Here is an 11617-nt window from a genome sequence, read left to right on the forward strand (position 1 = left end):
GTGTGAAAACATGGATGAAGAAGACGATGATGAGGACGAAGGAGAGCTGGAGCTAATCTTTATTTTGCACAAATAAATGACTTTATGCAAGAATATAGAAATAAAGGAGATTAAAGCAAATTTCAGTATTTCTGATTCATTCTTGTTACATTTACTTCGAGTCAATAAAGTGAAAAGGTGTTATTGCTCTTAATGAAATAGTGACTGATGTAAAAAGTCATTAAAACATCAAAGATAAGATGATCTGTGTGTTTATAAGACATTAAAACATCAAAGATAAGATGATCTGTGTGTTTATAAGTCAACGTGTTGTGAGTCACAGTTGTCAGTGTTTTTATTTTGAGACGTGTATGAAGTGTTCTGGTGGTTTGAGTGAGTTTTGATTAACTGTGGATGCATGTTGGTGAGACAGACGTGTCTTCAGTAGTTTGTTAGCATTAAAATACAAACTCCATTCAAGTAAACAGAACTACACGTCCTAATAAGGATGTTTTAGTGCACAATTAAACAGCAATGGTGAATGGTATTGATGAGTTGCTTTAAATGTTGCCGTCTCTGATGGGACTACAAACATGGCCGACATCAGGGAGGATGCTTAGGTTTAAGACTAGGTTTCCTCCAAAACCACAGAAATGCATGCTGGGTAAAAAAACACTCTCGTCTCTGAGCAAGGCAGCAGCTTCAGAACTGCTGGCCTGAGATGGATTGTGATCCTGATCCACATATAATCCTGATCCATATCCAGTTCAGACAAAGATACAGACAGCACAGAGAGATGAACAGGAAGTTGAACCTGTACCTGTAGTAATGACACACCTGTCGAAGTGTCCCCTTAAGCCCCCTGTGGTTGCTGCAGTCTGAGGGCTATGAGTTAATCCTCTTCCTCATTGTGTCCGTAGAGATCTGCAAGCTTCCTGAACCTCGGCCCCCACTCTTTCAGGAAGTCGTAGTTCTGCTCGGGCTCTAATGAGTCTAACGAATCTAACGAGTCTAATGAGTTTAACAAGTTCAATGAGTTTAATGAGCTTAGTGACTCGGCGGCTGACCCGCTACCCTCAAAGCCGTAGGTCTGCAGAGAATCGTAGGGGGGCACAGTCAGTTCGAGGTCTTCCTTCTGCAGTCTGTCCCTGATGAACTCCTGGAACAGACGGTTCTTATCCATCAGGTTCTCCGGTGTTTTGGTGAGAAGTCCGGGCGGGTGGACGTCACGGTCTTGGAACATTTGTTTGGTTTTGTTTAGGTGTCTCAGAGCGAACATGTCGAAGGCCTTGGTGTCTTCCTCCCCTCCACCTTCATCGTCATAACGAACGATGTTCTCACAAATTTCACGCTCATCTCCCATCGTCGGCTCCCTCCTCCTGTGTCTCAGGGCAACCGTCACTATGACAACACCTATGGAGAAAGGAAAGAGTAGAGTTAATCAAAAGGAGCCTGTAGGTGCTAACATGACAGTGGATGGGTTCTATCATCATTGTGGATGGGTTCTATCATTGTAGGTGGGTTCTATCATTATCGGGCTTGTCTATGACCTCATGTCTATGAGCTCATGTCTTTGATGTCTTGTCTATGAACTCATGTCTATGACCTCATGTCTATGACCTCATATCTAAGGTGTTACCTAGCAGTGTGAGGACACAGGTGAGGACTGCGGCGGTGGCGGCGGTGCTGAGTCCGATCACCATTAACTGTGATGCCTCTCGGCTGCAGGAATGTCTGTTTCCATTGTGGTCGCAGTCGCAGACGGTGACGGACAGCGTGTTGGTGCTGCTGAGAGACGGAGAGCCGCCGTCTGAAATCACCACCGGCAGGAAGTGAACAAGCTGATCTCGCTGCAGGAAACCAGTTTGAGTCAGAACAGATGCTGTGTTGTCTGAGGACAAAAGGGCGGACAGACTTTAACACCTGAGTGCAGATGGAAGAACCTGCAGAACTTCAAAATAATCAACTCAACCCATTTACAGACTTTTTAAACTAGAAAATGACATCATGTTGATTTAAAAAAATCATACAACAGTAAATCAGATACGTTTTTTTTTAATATTCATCCCTGCAGGTCCTGGCTCTCTGTTTCTTAGACCTTCATGATTAGTGATGTTGTTATGGGAGACTGCACCTTTGTTGTCTCTCAGGGTGAATTTAAGTTTCCTCTGCGTCTCTATGGTGAGAGAGAACAGGAAGTGATGTCCGTTCTCTGGTTCATCACGATCCACAGCGCTCAGAGTCTCAATGATCTGAGGGGAGAAAGGACACGGTTTGTTTTAACTAATCACGGTTTCAGACTTGAACCAATCAGATTACATCTGGAGCCTCTGCAAAGAGTTTAAACCTGCAACAGAAAGAAAATCCATCACAGTCAAGATTAGTCTTCTTTGTTACATCGTGGGGTCATGTAGGTATGATCTAAAACTCTATCAATACATGTTTCATCAATGATCCCGGTCATGTGACATCAGATAGGCTTGTTTGAGATGAGCCAGACCGCCGAACCCAAAACCTCATCCTCCACCATTGTAAATGCTTCACTGCAATTAGCTAGATCCAATCCCACCCTCCTCACTCTAACAAGCCTGACGACTCTGGTCAGAAGAGGCTCATTCTAGACGAGCTGCTTCTCTTCTGGAAAGTAGACCAAATCAGACCTCACCTTTTCATCATCATCATCTTCATCTTCAGGAGGCGTTGACAAAAAACTGAGGTCAAGTCGGACAGTTTTCAGCCGCCTTCAAAGCATGAACAGGAAGTCAAAGAAACAGTGACTTCCTGTTAGATCTGTAGGCTAATTGTAGTTTACAGACCGTTGATCCAGAAGGTGAAGCTCTGAATCCTCCAGTCCATCTAGGATACAAACAGCTGAAAAGACCTCTGCAGCCAGACTGGAGACTCACCAGACTCTCCAGGAACGTGGGAACCCGATCCTCCAAACACTCGATTCAACTCTGAAAATCGTGCATCATGAGCTCCTTCTGCACCGGTAATGAGCTCAGTGACCCGTACTCAAGGTCTCTTGTCCTTCAACATGACGGACGGCCTTCACATTTTTCCGCCATTGAATAAAAAATTTTTTTCCGTCAATGATGTAAAATATTTGGTTAACGAGATCTCTAATCTGGTCTGGGAACGCCTCGGGGGTCCTCAGGATAAAGATGAATTAATGGATGATTCTGGATCAGATTAGTTGAACAGTGATGGGACATTTGGATGAAGATCAGAAACAGATTAAAACAGATTTCAGAGATGATCCAACACTTTCAACAGAAATAACGATCTGAAGGTGGAAGGTCAACAGCTCAAAGGCACTAAGGCAGTGAAACATCCGCAGCAACATTTACTTCTTTTTACGCTTATAAGTGTAAGTTTAACAGTAAATTAAGAAGAATTGAATCAAATCAAAATCAAAAATATATTCTACTCTGTCCTCAACACATATATATATATATACACACACACACACACACATATATATATATATATATATATATATATATACTGTATATATAAATCTACATTGAACACAGTCTTTTATTGTCTTTTTGAGAACAAAAGACTACGTGTTCAATGTATGTTTATTTAAAAACTAGTTGTTCCTGTCTCCGTGTTAAGTGAAGGAAAACAATCAGTGTTATTATTTATATCAGTTATAAACACAGCACCAGGTGACCATTCCTACCTGCCCAGGTTTGGCGTTCTCACAGACGAATGTTTCGTACTCGATGGCAAAGCTCGGAGCGTTGTCATTAACGTCCATCACAGAGACCAGAACCATAGTTTTCCCCACTTGAGACCGATCCACTGACACACACAGAGACACACCTGTCAGGCAGTCCACATACACATGAAGCTACAGCTAGCAACTGGTTAGCTTATCTTAGCATGAAGACTGGAACCAGGGGGGGAACAGCTAGCTTATCTTAGCATGACAACTGGAACCAGGGGGAACAGCTAGCTTATCTTAGCATGACGACTGGAACCAGGGGGGAACAGCTAGCTTATCTTAGCATGAAGACTGGAACCAGGGGGGAACATCTAGCTTATCTTAGCATGACAACTGGAACCAGGAGGAACAGCTAGCTTATCTTAGCATGACGACTGGAACCAGGGGGGAACAGCTAGCTTATCTTAACATGAAGACTGGAACCAGGGGAACAGCTAGCTTAGCTTAGCATAAAGACTGGAACCAGGGGGAACAGCTAGCTTAATTTAACATTAGGACTGGAACCAGGGGGGAACAACTAGCTTAATTTAGCATTAGGACTGGAACTGTGGGGAACAGCTAGCTTATCTTAGCATGAAGACTGGAACCAGGGGGGAACGGCTAGCTTAGTTTAGCATTATGACTGGAACCAGGGGAGACCACCTAACTTATCTTAGCATGAAGACTGGGACCAGGGGGGAACAGCTAGATTAATTTAGCATGACGACTGGAACCGGGGGGAACAGCTATCTTATCTTAGCATGAGGACTGGAACCAGGGGGAACAGCTAGCTTAGCTTAGCATGAATACTGGAACCAGGGGGAACAGCTAGCTTAGCTTAGCATGAAGATTTACAGCTCTCTGTGGCGAAGATGGTGATGTTGTGAAGAGCGATGGTCTCTCGGTCCAGAGGTCTGGCTATCGTGATGACACCTGAAGCGCTGTCAATATTAAAGTAGTGCTCCACATCTGACTTCCTGTCTATAAAGTACCTGCAGACACACAGTTTTAAAAGATTAAAACATCAGCACTACTGTCTGGTTCTGGTTCTTGTAAAAACGTTGATGTTTCATACGTGACAGGGCTGTACGTGGTGTCGGGATCGTGAGCTGAAACTGATCCCACATCAGTTCCCACTGCAGCCGCCTCTGAGACCACCATCCGACTGACGGAGGAGAAGACCGGAGGCTCGTCTACGTTCTCCACCAGCAGTCGAATTGTCACCACGTCGCTGAACGGAGTCATCGACAGGAAACGAGTGTCCACGTAACGATTGGACACTTCAACGCACAGCGTGAAGCTCGACTTGGTCTCAAAGTCCAGAGTCTGGAGGGACGAAAGAGGGGAAAAGAATAATGCTTGTAGATTTCTATTTCAGGCCGATTGTGTCGACATCATGACTATGTGGAGATAAAACAGTCTCACGTTGAGTTCTTGAAGTGTGATTTAAAAATATGTCTAAAGGTTCTTAACCAAACAAAGAATGTTGTCTGTACATGCATCCCTGACAAATGTAAAACCAACAGTGCTGATAAGAGGACTCTCCACTGTCACAGAAAACACAAAGTAATCCAGGAAACTGCTGCAGCTCAGTGCCGACTAATGATCGAACATACGGAGAGTTTAGAACTGCTGATGGTCTGAGATATGGACTCAGAGGGTCAGTTGTTAAAATCACAACACACCAAAACAAGAACAATCATCCTTAAAAAGAAGCAGACATTTGAGACACTGGTGACCAGTCACTTCTGCAACATGCCCAGTATCTGCTACAAGGAAACCAGTACCTTCTATAATGTGGCTACCTTTTCCTAGGAAACACAGGACTTCCAACGAGGAGACCAGTACATCCTACAAGAAAACCAGTACTTTTTATTAGGAAACTAGTATCTTTGTCACAAATTTCCCTTCAGATTAGATTGTTTTCATCCTGCCTGTTTCTAACTCTCCTTTTTTGCCTGCCCCTTATTGGATTTGTTCACCTTTTTGACTGACCCGGTTTTGACCCTGCCTGGACCAAGTAAAGAAATCTAGACCTGTATTCTGTCTCTGAGTCGTGCTTTTGGGTTCCCGTACCTGTAACCCTTACAATCTTCTTGAAGGAAACCAGTACCTTTTCCCAATGCACCAGTACCTTGTGCAGTGTGACCAGTCCTTCCTGTGTGTTTGGATCAGTGATGATCCTGAAGGTTCCCAGTCCATCTCCATCCAGGATCCTGTAGTCCATCTCAGCGTTTGGACCAACATCCAGATCCAGAGCTTTGATCTTAGCGATCACTGTGGAAACCAGAACCGACTCTGGAACACTGAACTGGTAGCTCTCTGTAGGGACACAGGTACACACAGGTACACACAGTTATACACAGGTACAAACACAGGTACACACAGTTATACACATAGGTATACATATTTATACACACAGGTACACAGGTACACACAGTTATACATATAGGTATACATATTTATACATACAGGTACACACAGGTACACACACAGGTATACACGGTTATACACAGGTTAACAAAGGTAAACACACAGGTACACATGTACACACACAGGTACACACAAGTACACATGGTTATACACAGGTACACACAGGTATCCACACGGGTACACACACAGGTACCCACACTGGTACACACGGTTATACACAGGTAAACAAAGGTATACACACAGGTATACATGGTTGTACACACACAGGTACACACGGTTATACAGAGAGTCAAAGGTTAGAGGATGTCGTATGTGTACGGATTGGAAAGCCCTCTGAGGAGAATTTGTGATTTGTGATGTTGGGCTGAACAAATAAATTAGAAGATTGAATGAATATGCATTGGTGGGCCGTCCACATAAAGTCAATGTGTGGACACACGGAGGTGTAACCGGTCACCTGTCACCTGTATCTACAAGGTCGTATGTGAGGTCAGACTCACTGCGGGTGAAGCGAGGTGGGTTGTCGTTGACGTCAGTCAGAATCACCGTGACAGACGTGGTTCCTGACAGACCTCCCATCTGACCCTTCATGTCTTTGGCCTGGATGACCAGCAGGTAACGGTCTCGCACCTCCCGGTCCATGTCAGGTAGAGCTGTCCGCACCACACCTGCAGGACAGGTGAGAGTCCGGTTCAATAAATGTTTTATATCTATATCTATATCTATATATCTATATCTACATATATATATATATATATATATATATATATATATATATATATATATATATATATATATACAAACACACACACACACACACACACACACACACACACACACACACTAGTTCTCTGTGAACCATAAACATATTGCAGCATCATTTACATGTTAATGTCGGGGAGTAAACACATTAGACAAGTTAATAAGAGATCAGTATCACTTTATTTTGTTAAAGATCTTTTGAATTCAGTTTGTGTTTCATGTTTTCTATTCATAATTAAAGTTACCTACATTCGTCAGTCTTTAATAATCAGTGTCATAGAAACTATAGTATTAAAGGGTGATGAAATGTAATCTTTATGAGTCAGAGACAGACAGGACCTGAGTCTTTAGGAGGATTGATAGAAGAATATTGCGTTTGTGCATTTTGTTGTCGTAGTTACTGATGTAACAGATTGAGCTACACATTTAAAATGATCTTTTATTTTTATCATAGTTTAAGATGAAACTCCGGGACATAAGACTTGTGCTCAGGTGTTGTGCTCAGGTGTTGTCCTCAGGTGTTGTATTCAGGTGTTGTGCTCAGGTGTTGTGCTCAGTTGTTGTGTTCAGGTTTTGTGCTCAGGTGTTGTGCTCAGGTGTTGTGCTCACCTGTCTTTGGCTCCACAGAGAAGTACGGCTGACCCTGCAGAATGTTGTAAACCAGTCTGGCAGAGTTTCCATAAGTGGGATCATCAGCATCTGTTGCCACGACTGTCACCACCGACGTACCTGCAGAGAAAAATAAAATGATTTAACTGAGGTCAGACTTCCTTTTCTTCATCAGCTGCTTCTCCTCTTCCGTGTGAACAAACATGGACACATTGGATTTATCCCTGTGCACTCTTTGTCCTCCAGATGCTCTACTTTTGCTAATTTACTCCAAGTTCAAGTAACTCAATTCTATTTGCTGTAAATGAGAAGTCAATCTTTCTTAAATGTTTGTATCTCTCATGTCAGTGTCTGCTGTGTTGTTAGTCACAGGATTAATGTTCCTCATTCTGACCATTTCTATTCCACCCCTCTTCAACATTGACCCATGTTTTGTCTTTTTTTTTTTTGGGGGGGGGGGGGGGGGGGATCTTATGGGGAGATAGCAGGTCAACAAGTCACATAGAAATTAAACACCATCTACACTTCATATATGTCATCTGAAAGCTGGGAACCTGAGGATTCATTTGAGATGCAGCTCAGTATTGTGTGTCAAGTTTTTCTGTTTAGGTGCCAATTCAAATTTTGAAAGTTTAGAGTATATAAGGGCTTAGATTATTTTAAAAATCCACCAAAAAGTCCTCAAAAATAACCTTAAGAAACACCATGAAAACTCTGTGAATGACCTCGGCCTCTAGTGAATACCATGAAATGTCTTCAATGGGGACTAACATCATCACACATAAATCCAATTTATAATTCCAAGACTGTCAAGCGACCCCAGTATGCACAAACCATTTAGAATACAACAACACATTTATACTGTTGATGAGATTTTCCGTTATATAGATCTAAGCACAGACGTTGTCCAACAAAAGAACATCAATTAACAAAACTGCTGTTTGTAATAAATCAAAGATTTTGTCATTTAAAAGTGAAAAAATACAAATAAATAAATAAAGAACTTCACAGGCTGTGAAAGTGGTTTTAAGTTATTCTTTCATTTATTGGTGCTCATGCAGCAGCTTGTCTTGAAAAGTAGAAATAAAGAATATTTACTTGCTAAAAGATGTCTCTGGTTTGAGAAAACTGGATTTCATAATTTTACAGTTTGTAACACTTAATCAGATGTGGAGGACGTATTCAGATCATCTACTGAACTAAAAGTAGAAAACCTGCAATATAAGAATCGTAAAGTCAAAGTCCTGCATTGAAAATGTAACTGAAGTAAAAGCATGTAAGTATGGTTGGCAAAATGTAAAATAAGATAGATTCAAGATTCAAAATGTTTATTGTCACTCCGGTTATACAATATATATATATATATATATATATATATATATATATATATATATACATATACATACACACACACACATACTTATACAAGTACAGTTGTGCGAAAGGCTTTGCTCCATGAAAGAAGGACAATTTATCGCATATATAAAAAGATATATAAAATATAATACAATAAATATGAGTGGTGACAATTTCTGTTGAATAAAGCATAAAGTCAACGTTTGTCTTTCTGTAAATTTTATTGAAGCTTCTGCAGTCGGACTCACAGATGTTGAGTCAACTCATCTTGTCCCATCAAATCTTTACTGAGAGGTAAAACACAGGTTTCTTCACATGTTCTGCCTGATTATTGATGTATGTAGTCCAAATTTTCATCACGTATGACAACAGAAAATATGAGAAGCAATAAAAATGTCCATCTGAGAAAAATAACACAGATACAAACAATAACAGGTTATAATTTATAGATAGATAGAGCTATTATTAATAGATAGAACTTCTCCAGAGGGAAACAGCTGCAGTACAAATTAGGGACAAGTGCAAATTTAAAGACTGTAAATACAAAACCTCAATAAAAGTGCAAGAATAAAAAATGGCATGAACAGAAATCCACAAATCCCAAATATATTGAACATGCATAATGTAAAAAAATATAAACAAGGTTATTGGTAAGTACAGCTAAGTGTTTATGGTTAATTAAAAATGTTCAATGTCCATGCTGTTGCACATAATGTATAAAACTGTGAATGTTACTACACTATTTAATATTATATTATTGAAACATCATCAGTGATGAATTATTGTGGAGATAATATGAACTTATTTACTGATGCTATTTTACAAACAATATAATAAATGTGGTGAAGTAGAAGTTTAAAGGTGGATAAAATACAGATACTGTTGTAGTTAACTGCCGTACCTGAATAAATACTTGAATATATTTGCATCATGTAAGAGGTTCTAGAGAATCTACTGAAGACGTTTCTGTTTCCTTTCACCTCCATTACTGATCACTTTATATTGGGACAAGTGGAGTGTCTGATCACTTCATATATTCTCAGGTGATGAAGTCCTAGATCAGTGTCAACAGGTAATTTTTGCTAAACTAAACCCCTCATTTAGTCTGCAGGTGTTCAGACTCACCTACTGGAGACCTCTCAGCTACCCTGGCAGTGTACGGTCCATCCAGGAACTTGGGTTCATTGTCATTGATGTCCTGGACTTTGATGACGAACTGGGACTCAGGTTCGACAGGCAGGTTGGTATTTTGGTCTCGAGCTTGTGCTCTCAGGGTGTAGTACGCCTGCTGTTCTCGGTCCAGCCTTTTGGTGGCATGAATGTCTCCTGTGTTCTCATCGATGGTGAAAATTGACTTCGCTCCTTCACCATTCAGGACGTACCTCACCTGACCATCACCTTTATCCATGTCAGAGTGGATCTGCAGGGACCAGAGGCAACCACGTAAATGGTCAACAACAACACGGTAAACAATCAGAGACAACCGGGTAAACTATCAGAGACAACCTTGTAAACAATCAGAGAAAACCGGGTAAACTAACAGAGATAACCGGGTAAACTATCAGAGACAACCGGGTAAACTAACAAAGATAACCGGGTAAACTATCAGAGATAACCAGGTAAGCTATCAGAGATAACCGGGTAAACTATCAGAGATAACCAGGTAACCTATCAGAGATAACTGGGTAAACTTTTAGAGATAACCGGGTAAACTCTCAGAGATAACTGGGTAAACTAACAGAGATAATCGGGTAAACTATCAACGATAACTGATACCCCAACCCTAACACATAACCTGAACATGTGAACAATGTTACAGAGAACGTGTTCTTGAAGTCTAAACTCTCAGATTTGATTCATCTGTCAGTATAATTTACATAAATCAAAGTGTTTTTGTACCTTCCCAACATACAGCGGTTCATCTCCGGTGTACTCCTCCAGGACAAAGAACTGGTTCCACACCCAGCTCCTCCTCATCCTCTGGTAGCAGTGAACACCTGCTGCTGCTCCTCGTCTTAGTCCTTCATCGCATCCTCTTCCTGACACCTGGCGAAGGAGGACGGAGTTCAGGGTCATCGCCTCACAGCGTGGCTCCTCCCACAGTGACAGGACGAACACACTGAGCATGCTCAGACACCAGAGAGACATCATCTCTGAGAAGACGGACAGCAATGAAGAAACGTCAAAGTGTCTAACGAAGAGAGTTCAAACTGTCCAACCAAGAGAAGTCAAACTGTCCAACGAAGAGACTTCAAACTGTCCAACAAAGAGACTTCAAAGTGTCAAACGAAGAGAAGTCAAACTGTCAAACAAAGAGACTTCAAAGTGTCCAAAGAAGAGACTTCAAAGTGTCCAAAGAAGAGACGTCACTCTGTCCAACGAAGAGACTTTTAACTGTCCAACAAAGAGACGTCACTCTGTCCAACAAATAGACGTCAAACTGTCCAACGTAGAGATGTCACTCTGTCCAACAAATAGACGTCAAACTGTCCAACAAAGAGGAAGAGACATCAAACTGTCCAACAAAGAGACTTCAAACTGTCCAACAAAGAGACGTCAAACTGTCCAATGAAGAGACTTCAAACTGTCTAACATCCAGACGTCAAACTGTCTAACATCCAGACGTCAAACTGTCTAACATCCAGACTTCAAACTCTCCAACAAAGAGATGTCAAACTGTCCAACGAAGAGACGTCAAACTGTCAAACAAAGATACTTCAAAGTGTCCAAAGAAGAGATGTCAAACTGTCCAACAAAGAGACTTCA

At 41.4% G+C, this 11617-nt stretch overlaps 1 protein-coding gene across 1 annotated transcript; it reads right to left on the minus strand.

Annotated features, from left to right (window-relative positions):
• Positions 1 to 871: 871 nt before the first annotated feature.
• Positions 872 to 10978, minus strand: LOC137871450 (cadherin-7-like). Its single transcript, XM_068709248.1, has 11 exons — positions 10751 to 10978; positions 9977 to 10271; positions 7496 to 7615; positions 6625 to 6792; positions 5826 to 6013; positions 4767 to 5017; positions 4547 to 4683; positions 3668 to 3789; positions 2114 to 2231; positions 1619 to 1870; positions 872 to 1392 (listed from the first exon to the last, which is right to left on the minus strand). The coding sequence occupies exons 1-11, from the start codon at positions 10976 to 10978 to the stop codon at positions 872 to 874; spliced, it is 2400 nt and encodes a 799-aa protein (XP_068565349.1).
• Positions 10979 to 11617: the final 639 nt, after the last annotated feature.

This window comes from Cebidichthys violaceus, unplaced genomic scaffold, assembly GCF_023349555.1.
Source record: "Cebidichthys violaceus isolate CVI_PGR_0920_01 unplaced genomic scaffold, fCebVio1.0.p SCAF_141, whole genome shotgun sequence".
NCBI classification, from domain to species: Eukaryota; Metazoa; Chordata; class Actinopteri; order Perciformes; family Stichaeidae; genus Cebidichthys; species Cebidichthys violaceus.

Excerpts from the sequence above, each read along its gene's own strand:
- LOC137871450 (XM_068709248.1), bottom strand. The coding sequence starts at position 10,978 with ATGCTCAGTGTGTTCGTCCTGTCACTGTGGGAGGAGCCACGCTGTGAG. Across the intron at positions 6,793-7,495 it reads CTCTGTGGAGCCAAAGACAG|GTGTGGTGCGGACAGCTCTA; the intron begins GTGAGCACAACA and ends CCTGTCCTGCAG. Across the intron at positions 1,393-1,618 it reads CTGTGTCCTCACACTGCTAG|GTGTTGTCATAGTGACGGTT; the intron begins GTAACACCTTAG and ends CTTTCTCCATAG.